Source organism: Rhipicephalus sanguineus, chromosome 3, assembly GCF_013339695.2.
Source record: "Rhipicephalus sanguineus isolate Rsan-2018 chromosome 3, BIME_Rsan_1.4, whole genome shotgun sequence".
NCBI lineage: Eukaryota > Metazoa > Arthropoda > Arachnida > Ixodida > Ixodidae > Rhipicephalus > Rhipicephalus sanguineus.
This window is the reverse complement of record NC_051178.1, coordinates 68,237,828-68,258,679: the sequence shown is the minus strand read 5'-3', so window position 1 is coordinate 68,258,679 and position 20,852 is coordinate 68,237,828. Positions and strand designations below refer to the sequence as shown.

Here is a 20,852-nt window from a genome sequence, read left to right as displayed (position 1 = left end):
TCCGTTCTTACAGAAAGGTCATGTTCTAAGCTACATTGATACATCAGCCGGTTTGGCCGATATAAACGTTACCTCACGTCAACAGTATCTCGTAGAGAGCACCCATCGCACATTTAGCAAAAGGCTTGTCGCGCACGGAGCGAGAGACGTCAACGTATGCAGGGGCCCGCGAGCGCGAGGCATCTTGACATACGGTCCCCTGGCGGCACCTGGGCGCTCCAGACGACATCGAAACGGACAACACAAGACACCAACGAAAAACATTCCGTACTGAGCCGGATCGTCTCGCCGGACTGCTTGGGACAGCGGCGGTGGTGGCGCGGCGGTCGCCAGCACCCTCGCGGCTGTGAAGTTGGCTTTCCCTCAAATGCACGCTTCTGCGCATGTGAGCGCGCTTGGTGAATGGGGGCGCGAGCGGCGAGTTGTATCAAAGGCGCAACTCTGCTACCTAAAGGTAGCATATACAGTAACTCTAGGCACACCCTGCGTCAGACGCCCCCGTGTGGAAGGAGACGCAGAGGGGTCTCTCCACGCGCCGCAGTGTAAAAGAAAAAGAAATATCTAAGAGCGTCCGATTCTCCATTGTCGACACTTGCAGCGCGTTGCTCAAGCACAAAGACGTAACAACTGTGACAGTTGTCAGTTGACGCTAGTCCTGTGTATACCTCTGCGTTCTTTTCGGGGGTCCTTCTTTGTGCTTCAGCGGCGCGCTGCAAGTATCGAGCTGCTTGTCTTTCTTCGTGTGACATTCCAATTTCTTGCTATCGCATTCATTAATTCGCCCTTGCGGCGAAACTGTGACTTTTCTTTCTTGATGAATTTTTGGCACGAATGAATTATAATTGGGAATGCGAATGTTCCCCCCAATACAGTTTCAATTATTAGTGGAAGTACGTTCTGGTCGCCTGTCATGTTTCCGTTCTGTCACAAAATCTGAACTTTATGTTTTTCGTGTTTTTTTGGACATCTGTCATTGTCATTCAGGCAGACATTACGTCAGACACATGAGGTTAGTTGTGTGACAGAAATATTCGCTATGGTGGAGATTCACTAGCATCGAAATATAGTGACGCCGAAGCTACAAAAGGCACGCAACATAAGTGAAGTACACTTAGAACAGCATAGGAATGAATGGGTCAAATAACAATAAATAAGCATAATTGATTAATGAATAGAGTTTTATTTCCATTAACCCACCACACAAACACGGCCTACAGGGCTGTTGAAGTACCACACTAACAAAAATGTGTCCTCTTCTGAGAGCCGTCAACGTAGCTCCGCAGCCCTGTATGCCGAGCTTTTGCATCTCGCACTCATAGTTGAGCAGCTGAAGCAGCAGGAAATCGAACACGCCATGCGGCTAAACGCCATTGAGAATTATACACTACGGGGATTCGGATAAGTTTACTAAGTGTGCCTGAACATCGAGGAAAAACGGCATAAAAAGTATCAAGGCAGGCAATTGAACTGCACTCACTTGAAGGTCGTGGGTGTCTACGCACGCTGTGTAGTTTGACCAGATAATTCCTGTGATCGGATGACGGAACCATGAGGCATTGGCGGTGCATACTTTGTGCGCTTGCCCTTAGTGAGAAAAATTAAAAAAAAACAAAAAACGAAAGAATAACAACAGTCAGACCAGAAATACTGGCAGTGCACAGGTTTTTCTTTTTTTTTAATTACAGCCAGCAATAAATATGACGCTTTTCGTCTACAATCTGCGAATTGAGACAGAACGTATGTAACGCGCTGGTAGGGAAAGCAACTCAATAAAAGACCGACCGGAGAAATTCGGTTCTCAATTAAATGCCTGCACTGCAATATCAGCGCGCAATATTTCAGTAGACATATCGAATAATACATAAACGGTGTGATTTCGTCAGCAAGCGTGGAACCAAAGCCAACGCAAAATATAATAAAAAAGGAATCATAGTAATCTTCTGCTTTGATTTTGTTTTTCTTTGATTGAGGCATGCCAGTCATTATCTGCATTTCTTAGGCGAGTTTTCACATTCGTATACGAAAGCGAAGCGCGCAATTTTTACTAGTTGTGCATGAAAATATTACAGCGCCGCATAAAATTGACCTCGTTTTCTTGCGCGTGATAGGGTATCACGTGTGAGGACGCGCTGATACGTGCATTTACTCACTCGATGAAATGAATCCAGCCACGAACTGCGGGCAAGGAGCGAACGCTGTCTGACCTGCAGGAGTATCGTCCCAGCAATTCCAACCGTCCCACGTTCGCGGACAAAATGAACCATTGACGCCTGCAGCCAATGAACCATATACTGAATGCTCCAGGGCATCCCGAACGCCGACACAAACATAAATGGTATGACACACAAAGCTTTACCTTCATCTGGGAATGGCTTGAGAAGTACGTGCTCCAGGCAATGCTTGAAGTAATGGATCTTCTGCTGCCACATCCAGTTTTCGCCTCGCGGAGAGCTCTGCTCCCAAGGGACATACTCTCCGATTTCATCAGCGATGTTCCACAAAAGTTTCAGTTCGGGGTCCTAGAATGAAAAGACGGAAATAGGATGTGGGACCAACGGTCTCTTCTTGCCTATGATAACGGGTGCTACAACTTGCGGTTGTCGTTTTTTGACGGCCTAAGAAGAAAGTAGTAAGCCGGTGCATCGAGGGTTAATAAAGCTGCTACTAGGGCTTGCTGATATGACCTCGCGGTGACCAGTTCTGAAGAAAACATGAGTGATCGCACAAGCTACATCCAGTCATAAAAATTGCTGTTGTTGTTGTACCCTCTGCCACATGGCTCACAGAGACATCAAAAGCCGCGGTTTCTTTTTCTTCTTTATTAGCCCGCTGCTCTTACGCGCCCGTTTCTGCGTCGAGCGGCGTCGCCATCACCGTCGCCGTCGGTGGCGTAACCAATAGACATGAAAAAATAAAATGAAAAAAAAATACCCAGGATCGCATGGAGTTCGAACCCGGGCCCTCTGCGTGGCAGTCGAATATTCTACCACAGAGATACACTGGTGCTTGACACTCATTTACAAAAGACCCTGTGCAGGCGTCATATCGGGCAAGTAATCGCGTTAACCAATGTAATATAGCGTGGCAGAAGAGTAAAAAAAATTCGGATCCCACGTCTTGTGGGAATCTGCATCATGCGAAGCAGTCAGCGAGTAGTTCTATGCTGCATTTTTTGGCTTTGAGCCAAGCGTTAGGAGGTGGATCGAGGTGTTTTTATAAGTGTAGTAGTTGTATGCTCATCGTGGGCTTACCAGGCACGTCGACAAAACTTGGAGTTTAAAAGAAACTTATGGTCTGACGTAACGTCAGCATTCACGTAGAGCACATTCATCAGTGTTATCGAAACGAAGTGCAATTTACAGTGCGATGATGTGAATATTAAATGCAACTTTTGTTAACGTATTTATCAGGGGTGGAGCGAAACTTGAATTTAGCTTGCTGGATTACGGGAATGCAAATGTAATGTTTATTAGACTGCTATATTAGACTGCTATAATAACAATGGAAACATAAAATTAACTTGACATCACGCCTGTATCGTAGGAGTACATATGTAGCATTTATTGCTTCGTTATAGAATTAGATGGCCAGCTCCACAACCACAACTGACGTTGCACCGACGTCAGGCCTGCATAGGCTGTTTTTACAAAGCAGTTTCTAGAACTGGCGTGGCTGTGTGGTAAAATACCTGACTGCCACGCAGAATGCTTGGGTTCGATTCCTGCTGAGCTCCTAGTTTTTAATCTTTGCATTCGTCGGGTCAACGCTGCCGATGCCGGTTTTTCTTAACGCTCTCGCATTTAAATTACCAAAGTCTGTTCTCGCCATTCTTCGGTAGATATAAAGTGTCAATCCCCTGTGGCGCATACCCGTACACCGCGGCCCGTGGTAAACGGGTATGTGCCACACGTGTCTGGAGGAAAGGGTTTGACGACGTACGTGACAGGATTTTCACAATATTCATGTCATGACCCGACAGTCCTATTCGTCAAGACCTCTTATCCTCCCATGCCAATTTTTGTCTGCACCAAGTAAGGGAGGCGAATATGAGAGCACCCAGACGTAGGCGGCTGATAGATAGATAGATAGATAGATAGATAGATAGATAGATAGATAGATAGATAGATAGATAGATAGATAGATAGATAGATAGATAGATAGATAGATAGATAGATAGATAGATAGATAGATAGATAGATAGATAGATAGATAGGCACAAATGCTTCACCTTTAATAACAACCAATTATCACACAATGCTGGTTGCGCAACGAGTGTGTGGTTTAATGCTTCCCACCTACTGCAAAGTGCTCAGCCATAATCTCCATCGTCATCATTCACATGCAGCATCAACAAAGTGCACATAATACCTTACAGATGCGCAGCGGGTACATCGCGTATCCGCACAAAGACGAATAATGGCGTAATAAGAGCTGTCCTACTTCGCGAAAATTATGATTTATGGCGTAGTGGATATATTGCGGAAAGCCAAAGCTTCACACAGTTGGCCTTGCCCCAACACGAAGCTGTGCTAAGAAGTCGCATTAGGCAGTATCGTAATCGTCGGTGAATTTTTTTTTTTTTTGAATATTTCTCGTGTATGTATACGGCTTGTTGGCGGCTTCACGAGCGAACAGTTATTTGTACTTCTCCAACCTCTTGTAGCACGCTCTTCCAATGAACGAAATGTGCGGAATTTTTTCGAGGGACTCGTTTCTTTCTTAGACGCAACCAAATGATTCCTGCTCGTCTCTTGGATTCATCCTGTTCCTATGTTTCAGTCTAATAACCCTGCCCTTACAAGGGCTTTCATGTTATTTTTTATATGACTCATAAGTCGACGTAAAGTGAAGTCACAAACGGCATCTAATGAATAAAGAATGTGGTTAAGTTTTACATTTGTTCTCGGAATATGAAGTCAATGCACTCATGTTTATTGTCTCGCACTGTCGCGATAGTTCGAGAGTAGCCATTCGAACGAAGCCAATTTACAAATTAGGTCACCATTTTGTTGATCCAAACGAAGACTTTTTTGTTTTATTTTTTTTCTGATTAATTGTATCCCCCTATCTCTGTTTTCGGCATGAAATATTGGGCAATTTTTGAGTGACTGCCACGCTCCAGTATTTCGCGCGCGTTGAGAAAAAAAAAAACATTTCAGCTACGGGAATGAAAGAGAAAAAAAACACATCCATTATGAATTGATCCCCGTTTAGGCGTAGGATCTACTTCTCGAGCTATATTGCATTTCGGTGCCTGTATACGTATGATGTACATTACCGAGAAAATTATGTTGCAGCGTGCCCCGTATTAGCCCGAAGTGAAGTTAGCAGCATAGTTGGTATTTACCTAGGAGATCTGAGCCATAGAGCCTCAGCCACATAGCGTAGACTCAGTTAGACGGTTATGACTCGGTTATGACGCCGGTATTTTGCAACGTGGTATGTATGCTAAGCTCTTCACAAATATACAGAAAGTTGCATTTCAAAAAAAATTTCCCTAAATGTTATTATTTAAATCTCCAAACCTTAAAGATAGTGGACAGAGTTTTGTCGCAGAATAAAAGTAGGCGTACAGACACATACTCAAGACAAAGGAAAGAAACGACTGAATTGTGAGCCGTGAAGTTGGATGGCCAGTGAAGCTGGGCAGCACACAGCCACAGAGGAGACAAAATTTCGAAACATAGCCGATCCCACACCTGCAGATAAATCCAAAGTGCCTGTTGTAGAAAGTCCCGTTTGAATTCAGCGTATGGTACCTTGAAGTTTTCCATTTGGGCAGCGTGGTGCTTGCAGTCTTTTTGCCGCATTCTCCGTTTCGCGACGTGAGTTGTCTGGCTTGCCGCATGCTCTTGGAGTTTCATGCGCGATATTATTACCTGTTTCCTACCCGTGTTTTATCTTCTTCGTTTTAAGTGGACTGGTGATGAGTGGCGGAACTTGCTCCGCTTGTGTGACATGTGCGTTTTCGTCGACGTACTGAAAATATACGACCAACCCTAGCCAGTACGAGGTCTGTCAGAAAAGTATTCGACCTTATTTTTTTTGCGAGCACCTGATGGATTTGAAACAAGCGCGCTTGTATCAGCCGACCTTGAACCTTCGTGCGCATGCGTGAATTTTTTCCCGCCTGCCAATAGCGTCAGTCGCTGGGGGGACGCAGCGTTTGAGTGAGGTCGTGCGCAGTGCTCTCATCGGTTTTTCATTGCAAGGAAAATGACGGAGCGACTGGAGCAGTGCTACTGCATCAAATTTTGCCAGAAACTGGGCGACAGCCAAGTAGAAACCATTGGGAAGATCAAGACGGCTTTCGGTGACGACACTATGAGCCGCACACAGATTAAGGAGTGGTACAACCAGTGTAAAGACGGCCGCACATCGGTGGAGAGCGAGCCACGCTCCGGTCGGCCATCAACATGCCGCTATGACCAGGTCATTGCCGAAGTGAACGCTGTGGTGATGCGGGACCGTCGTGTGACTAACCGGGAAATTGCGGAAGAGGTGGGCATCAGCACTTTCTCAGCACATTTCATTATGACCGAAGATTTGGCCATGAAGAGAGTTGCGGCGAAATTCGTGCCGAAGCTGCTCACGGTGGAGCAAAAGCAACTTCGTGTTGAAGTCTCACAGGACATGCTGGATTTCACAAGCAGTGACCCTAACTTCATGAACACCGTTATCACTGGTGACGAGTCTTGGGTGTACGGGTACGACCCGGAAACCAAATCCCAGTCGTCACAGTGGAAGCATTCCACGTCACCAAGACCAAAGAAGGCCAGCCAAGTGCGCAGCAACGTTAAAGTGATGCTGAGTGCTTTCTTTGACTCCCGCGGTGCGGTACACCACGAGTACGCACCGCAGGGTCAAACACTCACCAAAGAGTACTACAGGGATGTCCTCCGTCGCCTACGTGATGCTGTGTGGCGCAAGAGACCTGAGTTGTGGTCAACAGGAAACTGGCGCATCCATCACGACAATGCTCCTGCACATTCCTCACACTTGGTTCAGACTTTTTTGGCGAAACGTCAGACTCCTGTAGTTCAACAGGCTCCTTACTCTCCTGATATGGCCCCCTGCGACTTCTGGCTGTTTCCCAAACTCAAGAGGACATTGAAAGGAGAGCGATTTCAGACAAGGGAGGACATTATGGCTGCAACGACAGCTGAGCTGAACTCCATTCCGAAAGAGGCCTTCTCAGAATGCTTTCAACAATGGCAGCACCGCTGGGAGAAGTGTGTGGAGTCCCAAGGGCACTACTTTGAGGGGGATTAGGTTTCCAACGCTCCAATTATGCCAGTCTTTTTTTTCTTCCACCAAAGGTCGGATACTTTTCTAACAGACCTCGTATATGACTTCGCTGAAATACGCCGTTTGTTCGTATGCTCTGTTTGCCACTTGTGCTGTGTCGTGTTCTATTTGTTTGTGTTGTCCCTGCTTACTCGTGTTCATGTGTGCACGCCTCATTAAATGCGAAGCATTTCTTACGGAACCTTTAGCACTTTGAGCGTTTCTATCTATCTATCTATCTATCTATCTATCTATCTATCTATCTATCTATCTATCTATCTATCTATCTATCTATCTATCTATCTATCTATCTATCTATCTATCTATCTATCTATCTATCTATCTATCTATCTATCTATCTATCTATCTATCTATCTATCTATCTATCTATCTATCTATCTATCTATCTATCTATCTATCTATCTATCTATCTATCTATCTATCTATCTATCTATCTATCTATCTATCTATCTATCTATCTATCTATCCGCCTACGTCTCGGTGCTCTTATAATCGCCTGCTTCACTTGCTGTAGACGAAAATTGGCATGGAAGGGTAAGAGGGTTTGACGAATGTGACGGTCGTGTCCTAACATGAATAACGTCAACATCCTGTCGCGAACGTTGTCAAACCCTTTCCTCCAGACACGTGTGGCACATACCCGCTTACCACGGGCCACGGTGTACGGGTATGGGCCACAGGTGACTGACAGTTTATATCTACCCAGAAACGGCGAGAACAGACATTCGTAATTTAAATGCGAGAGCGCTACAAAAAAACCGACATCGGGAGCGTTGACCCGACGAATGGAAAGAATAAAAATTAGGATCCCAGCAGGAATCGAACCCAGCATACTGCGCGGCAATCAGGTATTCTACCACAGAGCCACGCCAGGTCTATAAACTGATTTGGAAAAACAGCCTATGCAGGCGTAATGTCGGCGCAACGTAAACTGTGGTTGTGGTGCTAGCTATATAATTTTACAAGAAAGCAATAAACACTACATATGTACTCCTACGATACAGGCGTCATATCAGATTAACGTCTGTGGTCCAGTGTTGGATCCGCTTTTATAGCAGTCTAATAAACATTACATTTGTATTCCTGTGATTGAGCAAGCAATACTGAAGCATTGCTTGACCCCGGGGGAATACATTAACGAAAGTTACCTATCATATTCACATGATTGCACCATAAGGTGCGCTTAGTTTCAATAATACTTACGTATGTACTCTAATGTGAGGGCTCACGTTACGTCGCACCATAAGTTACCCTTTAAACGCCAGTGTTCTCGACGTGCCTGGTAAGCCCACGATGTCCACACAGCTACAACAATTACAAAAACACGTCGATCCACCTCGTAAGGCTTGGCTCAAAGCCATAAAATACAGCATAGAAATACTCGCTGACTTCTTCTCATGAAACCGATACCCACAACGCGTAGGATCTGCCAAATTCTTTTTCTCCTACGATGAAGATATATCTATTAATTGCACCAGCCAGAATGTTGGTCATGGGCGCTTTAAAATCTTAAGCCTATCTTGTCTTGTGCCAATGTAGATGTGCGACCCACATGCAAAAAAGCACTATCAAATATAGACATGTCGATCAACGCACGCGTGAAATAGCTGAACCCTTTTTTATTAGATGCAACAACAAGTGCATAAGTCATCCATCAATCATTCTTCTAGGTGAGGAATACAAGTATCTGTTAGACAAGACATGATTAATTTGTTTGTGTTGTTACACCCGTGCTTGGTCTTGGTGACTCATTGATCTGTATATATGTTCTTTCTTTTTCGAAAATAAATTTAGTTGTGAGTTCAGCGCTGTGTCCTTCTCTTCTTTCTGTCCGTGTTTACCCCTTGCGCTGTCGATTATATTACGATGTGCCAACTTCGCGGCGTCCAAAAAACGTCGGAGCTAGTTTTGCGAGATAGTATACACGAATAATCTTGCCCAAAAAGGCTATCAAGACGATCAAAAAGACGATGACATAGCGGCGCCTGGATTTGTACTTAGTGATCACTATCTCAAAACGTCCTGCAGTTTCGAACGTAATAAACCTGCTTAAGGATGGCCTGAACTTGCTAGAGACACCAAGTGAAAGTCCTTCCTTACCGCCATTAATTTCGCTAAGCGCGGAACGAGCGAGACTGTCATAGCCGTTTGATCTTGCTCCTGTATCTTCACGGCGTTCATCCTCTTTTCTGTCTTATCATGGTCTAACCGCTCCGCCCTGTGAAGTGATGTTCAAGCATCGATTCCATGTTCGCTGTCACAAAATTGGAAGATGTACTCGGTGAAGACGCTAGCCCCGAAGCGTTTCTGCTAGTCAAATATTGACAGGCGATGCTCGGCGCGACGTGAAAGGACTTAGCAAGGAATCTTCCGATGGTGCCTGTCTCCTTAATACGCCGCTTGCGATATGAGATGTCGTCCTATAAGATGAATCTCGAAATGTCTTGCATTCAATCGTATGAGAGCTGTCGGCACAGGAATGGGGGGCTCGGGCGCCCAAATGTACTACTGCTCTGATCCGATGGCAGGCACAGATTTTACCAAATGACAGCGCTAAGTGAGACAGCACGTGCGAGGCATGACAAAGCGAAGAAAATAATTTTGCTTTTATTTGCACGTGTGACTGAGGTGTCGAACTTCCGAAATGGAAATTAGGGCAAGAGCAAAAAGTTTAGTTAAAATATGCTTCGTTTGAGAACAGTTTATTGGTAAAAGAACGCTCATAGAAAAAATAATGTGCTCTTCTATAGCCAAATATAGCGTATACACCACTCACTTTAGGTGTGCTGAAGTACAGCCCAAAACGAAGCTTCTTTCGTGACTATTATGCGAGTGTCTTGCCGGGATATTGGCGCTATACCCCTTGCCAGAGGAATAGACAGGGCCAAAAGATTTACTGATCAGTGCACAGTGAGTGTTAAGTGAGGATTGCCCTTAAACATTACTCCTGTTAAAATTTTCTCGGTTGGTTGACTGCGGCTGGTCGAGGCCTTACGATTGGGCGGACGAGTGAAGGTGATTCATTCACTACGAGCTGCTCAGTCTGGGCGATACTTTGCGCAGTCATGTCGTGTTATCAAAATGCCCTCGTTCAATATTAAGCTTTCAGTGCATGTCGGATTCTACGTCATTCAAACTCCGCAGTGGTAAGGAAATTTGTACATGTATGCGGCGCACGGCAGAGCAGTTGCCCTGTGTTCCTCCACGGAATGACGCAATGTGTCACATTATTGTAATAAACGTAAGCAACGAGCCCAAATAGAGAGTCTGAATGCTATTACTCCTCCTTTGCTTCCCAAATCATAACGTTATCAGGTTATAGGCAGGGTGGTCTACTTGGTTTCTTCTTATCACAACTCTCATGACGGCCCCAAATATTATGCCTCACTTCTCGCCTACTTTAAAGTAAGCTTCAAAGAATACTTTTACATATGAAAGGAAACATGCGGCCATTCTTATTGATTCTCACTCGGTTACGCCTTGATTCTTTAAACTTTTCACCAATTTCTAACACTTTACGCAGCTGAACATCATGACTGACCTTATCGTGTCCACCCCGCAAAATAACGACCACTGCGCTAAAGCACGGTAAAATAAAGATGTGGTAGCGCTCTTACAGTGGGTAAAGAAACATTGCCTTTCATGCACGTTTCATGCTCTTACGTCGTTGTTCCTCCACATTAAAAGAAGTTAAAAAAAGATAGTCCACGTTACTGCACTGCGCATTCGAATATAGTTCTCTATTTTGATGCCATTGACTCTACAAATCAGAGTTCGCAAACACGCGGACCTCTCGCTAGCGGCCTTGCCCGCACATGACTGCTCGTCCCACTTTTTTTTTATTTTCTTAATAAGCACATCCGTGAGCTACACAGGCATAACTGGTCTAAAGTCTTTCGTGAGACACCACCTTCGGTCCCCATGTGTTCATATTTAAGCATCAAAGAAAACTATATTTCAGAATCCAGATTTTATTCATTTTGTAAACCAGTATCCATATGCTGTGGAATCCTGGCGCCAAGTCTGCTTTAGAAATGAGCCGTATATGCGATATGGAAAAAGTCTTCTTTCGAATAGCAACGCTAGTTGCCCCCCACCCACCACCCCACCCCACTCCTGCCTTCTTCACTGTCCTGGTCCTTGCGGAACTAAATTTTCGTGACTGCGGCCCCCGCTAGCTAAGGTGAGTTTGAGACCCATCGTATAAATAAACATTTGCTGAAGCATACTATCTATGTATTTTAGTTTGCATTATCTTTGATCCCGAAGAGAAATAAGTGGGAGCTGTCATGTTAAGAAAAATCACTAGTCTTTGAGTACTCAATTTTTCATAATAAAAGAGGTTGTTGGGCTAGTTGGTGGGTTATACTGTGCAAAAGGTAATGATGCAACGCAAGGCAAAAAAACAAAAACAAGAGGGCAGGAAAGGAAGCTCTTTCCTGTCGTCTTGTTTTTTTCGCCTTGCATTGCACAGCGCTACATACGAGCTCCAGATTGCTGTAAGCAAAGTGCACCAAATGTTCTCAAATGTTCCAGCCATTATCATCCAGTATCTTTAGCGACACCTGTGTGGATTGTGCTGTGTAGTGTGAAGATGACTTACAGGATTCCTTTTAGTTGTGCAATAGCCGTAGTGCGCAACTGGGCCTTTCCAAGAACCTTCCGCGAGGCAGTGGTAGAATGCCGTACCTGCGAAAGGGCAAGAACAATCATAATATAACTGGTTCGAACTCCAAGCCGTTGGTAGGTAGCTTTTATACCGTCTGCCTGCTAAGCTCTGCTGGAAATAGGAGCGACCATTAAGTCCTGTGGCGTTCCTCGTGGAGCACACAGGAAGTGCTTAATTGAATTGTGGGCTTTATGTGACAAAGCCACGCTATTAATATGAAGCCCATCGTGCAGTGGGAGTCTTCGGAGTAATCTTGACCCCCTGGGGTTCCATACTACGCACCTAAATATCACGGTGTTCATTTTTTCGCTTCCCCCGACAGAAATGCGGTCACCTCTGCAACTAATCCAAACCGTTATTTCGTGCTCAGCGGAGGAACCCATTGGCCGCTAAGCCACTGAAGGCCTAACTGTAGCGCAGAGGCAACAGCGGTGGTGAAATGGCAGAGCGCGTGTCTCCAATCTACCGTGTACATTGTTCGATTCCCAGGTCCGCCGGGGAACCAACTGTATTTTCTGTACAAGAAACAGAAATACACCGACAAGCCCGAGTTTGTGTATGACTACTGAGGTGGAAAACAGCCCCTGCTACCTTCTATTTTCGCTTCACTTCCCCTTCGCACCCATGACGCTGTGCTGTGCTTTCCTTATGGGTTGCAGCAACAGGCGCCTTTTGTAACCTCAAACCACTGCTTCTCCCTCTCCGACAAAAGCATGATGCTCGGGTGACGCGAGCTCAGGTGCTCCTCTCCCCTGCCCTTACACTACCGAGTGCTTGATCTTGTTACCACGCACACGTCTATGTCCTCCTCGCTCTTCACCACCCCTGCCATCGCATACTGCATCACCTAATACACAGGATTTGGATGCTGGATAACGGAATTTCTTATCCTTGTGTTGTTTCATTTATTATTGCGTTGTTTTACACCCAATTCTGCCTAAGGTTTGGCACTAAGGCCGGCTGTGCGTACCCGGTGCTTCCTTCCTCTATGTTCGAAATAAATAAATAAATTAAATAAATAAATAAATAAATAATAAATAAATAAATAAATAAATAATAAATAAATAAATCATTCATCTGACTTGCAAGATAGCACGCGCGGTAAGAGAGTGCGTTATGCCATCATCCTTCCGTGTTACTATCGCACGCGTATTCTTGCACCTATATACAGCATGCAGGCCGTGGTTCACGATTGGGTGTTATCACGCCTAGACCTACTGAACATAATGGCGACAGCTAAAGCCGCTCTACAACGTAGCGGAGATTTAGACGACATCAACACAACAGTTCACTTCAAATCTACCTTCATTCACTATAGAAATAATAACAGAGGAAGAACTTTGAATGAATTGATTAAGCGGGACAACGTGAAGGTTATGAGCCTGCACAAGATATTATTATTATTATTATTATTATTATTATTATTATTATTATTATTATTATTATTATTATTATTATTATTATTATTATTATTATTATTATTATTATTATTATTTGGTTTGAATACATAGAAAACACGAAGACACAGAGGAAATAGGGAGGGAACAGGCTGACAACTGCCACCTAAAGGGGCGAGTGACTGTGTAGCAAACGTAAACCAACGTTTGCAGTCGAATCCTTCTAACGTGCCGTCAGGGAGAAGCGCACGAATGGTCAGCTGTTGTGTTTGTCATCGTGAAACAGATGTAAGGCACCTTCCTCAATTACTCATCTTGGGCGACACAGTCAAAAGCCCGAGGAACTAATGTCGCCGAGCGTTTTACAAATATGCACCTGGATAGGATAACGCACCTTAGAGACGTAGCACCGGCTGAATGTTGGCCGCGGCAGCCACTATAAAAAAAGTCAGTTTCGCCGCAAGGGCGAAGGATTGAGAGCGATAGTGACAAATTGGGATTTTATACGAAGCAAGGCTTGCAGCTCACTGCTTTAACATGTAACCTGGTGTAACTCTGCACAACGCTGCCTTAATGAAATGCGGCTGCTCTAGCGAGCGAAGTGGTTTTCGTGCTGTCTGTCACTTCAACGCTAAGTAAGCGCTGAAAGCAGAGAACGTAGAAATAATGAGTTGTCAACTGATCTCTGTGGAGATAGGACACGCGCCAGCGCGCGTGATAGGAGCCCTTTTGATGAAACTTTGCAGGCGCTGTCCGAGCGATGCAGCCCCTTACCGGTGCATTCCCATAAAGTGGCACTCACTTCGGCGAGCTCAGTCGTCTGCTGCGCTTTCGCAGATAGGTCTTAACACGAAGTCGCTGCATCACAGGTGATCGAATGAGCCACAGCGAGCTCCAAAATGCAACATTGTGCTGCTCCCACGTGTCACCTTCGGGAACATGACGTCACGATAAGTATAAGCGCCGAAAACTAAATCAAAGACTATGCAGAAGAATTATTAATATAAATTATTGAGGAGACTCTGACAATTTGCAGTATTTTTCTGCTGTTCTTGCGTTCCGGAAGTTTATATATCACAACAAAAAACTAAAAACTGAAAAAAATATTACTTTTCAGCATTCCCGTGAGGCACTTTTGCAAGCCCTGTGCATTGACTCACATAGCCAAGAAGCTAACTAGTTATGACACCAGAAATTGCGTTACTACCTTGATCACCGCCGCAAACTGTACGGGAGTGGCTTATTCTAATGCAGGCTATAGAAAAAAGAGTTCACGCTGCGGTTAAAAGAGGAAAAGTGACATTTAGCCGACCTGTTCGTGCCGTTGTTCTTGCGCATAGCGGCAAGGTAAAGAAATGCAGAAAAGTACCAGCAATTTTCTCTCGGGCCCTAAATTTCTACAGCAGTGCACGCCTCGTTTGCTCTTTGTCGACGCTAAATGAAGCGGAGCTATTTTCGGTGCAACCTTATGTCAAAGACATTACTCTGAAAGCGAGGTGGCCCGAAGGGAGTTTGTTGCATATTTTTCCACGCGCATCCTGCATCGACAGCGCTAAGTGGACTAATTGCCCTGCTATGACTTACGCCTTGTGTTGCGAAATTTCCTGCTGCAGCGGAGGGCCCACATGAGGGCTTAACAGCGCAAATAGAAACTGAAGTACTCCAGAAACGTGACAGAATCTGTTTAATAGCTGCAGCTGTAGAATGTGGTAATTGGTACAAGCAGTTCTCAGTAAACGCCATCGAGAAGCTGTCACAACGTTTTGACCCCAACTTTCATCCTATATTTAATCCTACTGAACTTACTCTTGCTATGAGACGTCGAATAACTGTAGGAGAAGCTTCACAAAACATATTGAGCCATGCTATGACCGGTGCAGCTTTAATGTGGCTGGAACATGCGGGGTTACGGCCATTTTAGAAATTTCTGGATCGTGAGAGGCTGTGCCGTCTATAGAACACTTAGTCGAGAGAAGACGTTTTTCTGTAACAACTTATTAGCGACAGCACATGTAAATAATCCCTGATTAGTCGGTTATTCCATTAGTGCATCCAAATCTTGAGCCATGTACTCTAAATAAGAAATCCTAAGCGGTCCGTTTTCGAAGCTTTGTTGTGAAAAGTAGCAATTCTCACTCGCTACACCACGTTGTGAGATATTTATTCTGAAAACCCTGGGAAAGGTTATACACACGTTCTGCTAAACTATATCTCACATTGTTTATTGAGGGCTTTTCAGAAATATTATGACGATTCAAGCGCATTTCTTGCGACGTGCGCTCGTATCGATAAACCTGAACTGATTCAGAAAAGAGCAGTTCGATTTATATACAGTAGTTATGGCCGCACATCAGTAACAGACCTTTTACCCAGAGCTAACTTACAACCTCTATCCACGAGAAACCGTCATTCACGCTTGAAATGTATTTATTAAATATTAATTAGACATGTTAAGGTCGAAGCGCATTCAATTCCATCCACCACGAGCTGTAAGATAAGACAACGACATGATATAACATTAAAACCGTATGAAACACGTAATGATTGCTTTAAATATTCATTTTTTCCAAGAACGGTCAATGGTTGGAATTTATTAAAATGACACTAAAGAAAAAAAGCGATTTTTTCTTATTGGTAAATTACTCTTTCACAATTCCAAAATCACCGCGCTTTCCGCGAGAAGACGCTGGGTAACCGAAAAAACGCGCGAAAAGAAAATGCGGGTGACGACGCCACCTTGAAATTCCCTCACGAAACTTCGAGACGTCATAGATTATAACGGTGTCTACGAGGTCCTATGTAGTTCCTAATCAGCAAAATCGAAGTGCATTGTCCTCTGATGGGGCCGTAGACTTAATAGACCACGTTTCAGGAAATTTCATTGAGCCAATACTGTCAAAATACGAAAAATACACTTTGAATTCCGTGATGTCAGGGGCAGAGATTTCGGCGCGAACTTTAGATATGAGACTTTGACTTTGATTTTCTCCTCTATTATTCAAACTACGATGGTGGGATTAACGACGTCAGTGTTCTAAGAATACAACTCATCAATGCAAGCCTATTCATGTTCTGTCACTTTACAAATCACCAAATGTTGCAGCCTTCATCCTAACGGTTATATGCCGCTGTGCGGCTACCTGAGAACGGGAACAGAACGGAAGAAACAGAGAGACGGAAAGAAAGATATGAAGAAAAAAGAAGCAAACATTGTTGCCGAAAGAAAATTCTTCACGAGGTGGTATTCGAACCCGCGCATCCTCGATCTGAAGGCGAGTGTCATAACCACTCGGCTATCCATGCACGATAGCAGAACATGGCATAGCCTTGTATAGTACAGCGTAGCAAGGAGTGTATCTTGGAGCAGTGAAATTCCAATGTTGCAGCATGTGGCCAACAAGTGCTAATATGCGTAAGAGTTGATTAGAAAATTCGCTTATCCTTACTACTCTAGGTTAATCATGACTACGGCTAAAATTCATTGGTTGAAAGAAGGTTGTGGAATAGTAATTCACATGTTATATTGTGTAATAAATGATATATTATATATAAAGATTTGTACTCTATTCCCCTCTTCAATAATTAGAGATAATCCAGTTAGAAATAAAAACAGGAGCGTAATAAGGCTAAAGGAGAGGGCACTTTTCCCCGGGCAGCATGTGGCCACTGCGGTGTTTCCACGTTGATGAACGCTGGCACACAAGTGCGGTTTGTGGAAAGGCCAGCTAATCACGTCGAAGCAGAGATTCGCAGGTGAAGGAACAGAGATGCCATAGTACACTTCTTGGGAGTTTCAAAACCAATATGTATTCTCAAAGAATAAGAAATGGGGGTTAGACAACCAGAATAGTGTGGCGAAGTGGACTTGTTGATACATCTTGAAAGGTGGTAGTTATGCGATATTGAAGACGAGGCTAACGAAAGAAAATTACGCTCAACGACGAAACCCAACATCCAATAATAGTCGGCGACATCTCCCCCCCCTCCCCCCCGCCCGTTTCCATGCTGGAAATGGCATGGCGAAAACCTTACTATGTGCAGCCCAACAGCGTACAACGACGTGAGGACCACTTAGGCCATCTGAACCTATTAAAGCTGTCAGATCAACGAAACCACGAATGAATATGTAGCTATGTTTACCTGCCGCGGTGACCCAGTGGTTAAGCTGCTCGGCTGCTGACCCGAACAAAGCGGTTTCGATGATGGCTGCACCGGTCCCATTTCTATGGAAGCGAAATGCTAGAAGCCTATGTGCTGTGCAATGTCAGTGCACGTTAAAGAACCCCACGCGATGGAAATTACCCGGAACCCTCTACAACGGCGTCTCTCGTAGGCTAAGTCGCTTTGTAACGTTAAAACCCATAAACGAACCAAAGACACATCAATCCACGCGAGTAATGAAAGATAGCTTCTTCAGTGACATTGGAACGTGAACGATATTCGACTTAGATACATGATGTTATCAGTGTAGTTAGAGGGCGAAGTTAACGAATACCAACAAGCATGTTCAATTCTCCGGTGTTACGTAGAATAGTTACGAAGTAAACAAATGCAGAAAAACTTTAGTGAAGTATTGGTTCGACAGGATATGCAGAGATAGTAGACATGTTCAGTGAACATGCATGCACTCAAGTCGCCAGTGCCCGTATTCGCAAAAGCGCTCTCACGCTAAAATGTTTCGTAAGAACATATGTCACGATATAGCCATCATGGGCGTATGATTAGGATAGGTGCTGGACAATGCAACAAACATTTAGGAAGAAGTCGTTTCGTGAATAGAACCGGGCATTATATCTACAGTTCTTGCTGAAAATTCCTCCTGGGGCTAAAAGGTTTAACAAGCTGCTTTGATGGTATATTCAAATTTTGGTCGAAGTTCAATGGAGGAACGATCAGACAGTGAAATTCGAGTAGTCAGAGCCACACCTAGCCGGCTAAACGTGATACGAAAAATGGTGCGCGTCTACGACGACAGAATGACGTTGAGAAAAACCTTTGGAGAGAGGTACAACATCTTCTGACAGGCGCACTTTTTATATTGACACAATTAAAATTAATTTCCCGCGGGCACATAAAGACATCTATACTCGTTGTGAAAAAATGAATAGTGTGAAAATTTACGATCGTGTGGCGCTAAACTGAGCATTGGAAAACATCACAGAAGGAGTAGAACGCAGGCAAAAAGGCGCGGCACTACGAGCTTCTAGGTCATTCCTTTTGCTATGATATTTTCCAACATTAAACACAGCCCAATCATGAACATAGAGTAAGATCAGTGCAATCATGAGCATAAATTACGAACAAAGGGTGATTTTTGGAACCGGTCGAACTTCTTTCAGTTTAAAACACAATTATGCAGGAACATTTCTAAAATGATAACTGTCATACCGTTCAACTAAATGCCGACCTTATACAGCTCTTGCTTCAAATGTAAAGAAAGCTTATCCATTTGTTTGATAGATACGTGAAGACGGTAAAATCAGCTTAAATGAAAGAGACTAAATATATCGGCTATTGTCCGACAGCGTTTCAGATGTTTTGGATCTGGTAAAAATGTGTGCATCCGGACAAACGTGCACATCATTGACGGGAAACGTGTCACAACGAAAACCCTTCTTAGAATTTTTTCCCATATTAGGCAAATTTGTTGCCGCGTTTATGCGACATACTCTTCAAGAACTCAATATAGTAGAATTGGGCAATAGATCTTGCTACAGAAAGTAGTAGGAGATTGGACCTCTCTATTGCAAACATTCTGTTCTTGAAAGCTTCCGTGTTAGGTCATTGTCATAGGCGCTCCGCTGTTGGAAAATGTTGATTTCAATCAGTACGATTTTGTTACTAATTCCGTAGCTTGTTATTAGAAATTTATTTTGGTTACGCCAAAATTTCTCAATAGAGAAACGATTCACATTTAACCAAATCTTTTATCTGATCCGTTTTCTGGCTAATTTCCGGGGCAGCCTTCGGCCATTGTTGTAGTATATAACAATCATCTTCTTCGACCGTGTGGTCTGGAGGTCTCGTGGTTGTGCTAATGATACGCCTGTGTAGCTCTTCAGCAGATGACACTAAATAAATATGCTCTTAGTAAATTGCAAATGTTCAACTTTGAGCATATTAGGTTGGCCCAAGGCACACCCACCTACCTTTTAAAATAAAATGCACATACGTGAAATGTAGTGCCAAGCATACGATGCAAATTTGGTATGTTGCAGAACCTCCCTTTGAACAAGCAAAACCATTCCGAATACACCTGCGCGACACCAGTACGATTAACGCATCAAAGCAGTGACATCATCGCACGACCAGCTGCATAACATGAAAACATTTTCTCACCTGAGTAATTTACAACTCCAGGCATGAGACCGGGACACGGTGCCTGGGCCACACTCCCGGAGCGGTTGGTGGCCAGCAGTGCCAGCCATCGAACCTCCAGTCGCATCGGGCTGCAAAGGTAAATGTGGCAAAAACAATAACAAGAGTGAGTGCCCATTGAGCATTACGCTCACCTTTCAGTATTTCCAATAATTTCACTATTTACGTATTTTTAGGTATTTCTCCTTCCAGCATTTCCAGACAGCGTACTCCAGGAATGTCATGCCTGGGGCTGCTTGGACACCGTATCTTTTAGTTTCTTACGGCTACTCATCGGCTGCACATTAAATACAACCGCCAAGAACCACAAACTCAAGAGACTGCATGGCCACCTTTCGTGGTCGTCAGAACACACAAAGCGGATGTGCAATTTTAAGCCAGTCAAAAATTCGCCGTGCGGCATGCATGGTTCAAAAAAGGAACTTGATAATGGCGTTCAGCCAGGCTATAAAATTGCAGCATCTATCAATACCGCCCTATATTCCCTTTCGATATAGGAGTTATATCCTTTTAAAAAACCTTATTGCGAAATATATGCCGATTGCATCTGGTCAGCAACAAAAATGTTCTAGCTCTGAAAATGTATCTTAAAGCATGTAGGAAATGCAATAGCCAAAGCCTCGCCTAAAGATCTTGTCTTAACAGAATTTCTTTATGAGCATCAGAAATACGCAATCGGGGGCGGGGGGGGGGTAGGAAGCTTTGGAGATGGAATTATATGCACAAAAAGTATCATTTTTGGGGGGTGTCTGGCACAAAACAAGTCTGGCGTCAAAAGGGCCGCTGCACCACATGAAGAAGGCTAAACTGTATAATCATGAACGACTCCGTCTGCACGCAAGACAAGCTCTTACCATGGGCTTCATTAGACATATAGGATCATGAATATATTTTCTGGGATTAACTTTCAAACAAATCACGCATTTCGGAGTTCTAGTATCGTCATAAGTGGCTCGAAACAGCATAAGGCAAAAACCATTCGAATGTTTCTAACAAGACAACTATTCATCTATCTCCGCCTGAGCGTGTGCCACGTTGACAGTTAGACCAATGCGTCAAAATAGCATGCGTTGAATCAGGTAAACGGCCTGCTGTGCCAA

The 20,852-nt window shown here is 44.1% G+C and overlaps 1 protein-coding gene across 3 annotated transcripts in view; it reads right to left on the bottom strand.

The window, feature by feature from the left end:
- Positions 1-19,822, bottom strand: part of LOC119386711 (calcitonin gene-related peptide type 1 receptor) — a gene marked incomplete at its 5' end in the record, with an annotated part of 52,719 nt that extends 32,897 nt beyond the window's left edge. For all 3 annotated transcript variants that reach the window (XM_049413224.1, XM_049413223.1, XM_049413225.1), the window contains 5 exon segments: positions 1,478-1,584; positions 2,151-2,270; positions 2,357-2,519; positions 11,912-11,997; positions 19,714-19,822. In XM_049413224.1, the coding sequence (XP_049269181.1) occupies positions 1,478-1,584; positions 2,151-2,270; positions 2,357-2,519; positions 11,912-11,997; positions 19,714-19,819 (582 nt within the window).
- Between the last annotated feature and the right edge of the window lie 1,030 nt (positions 19,823-20,852).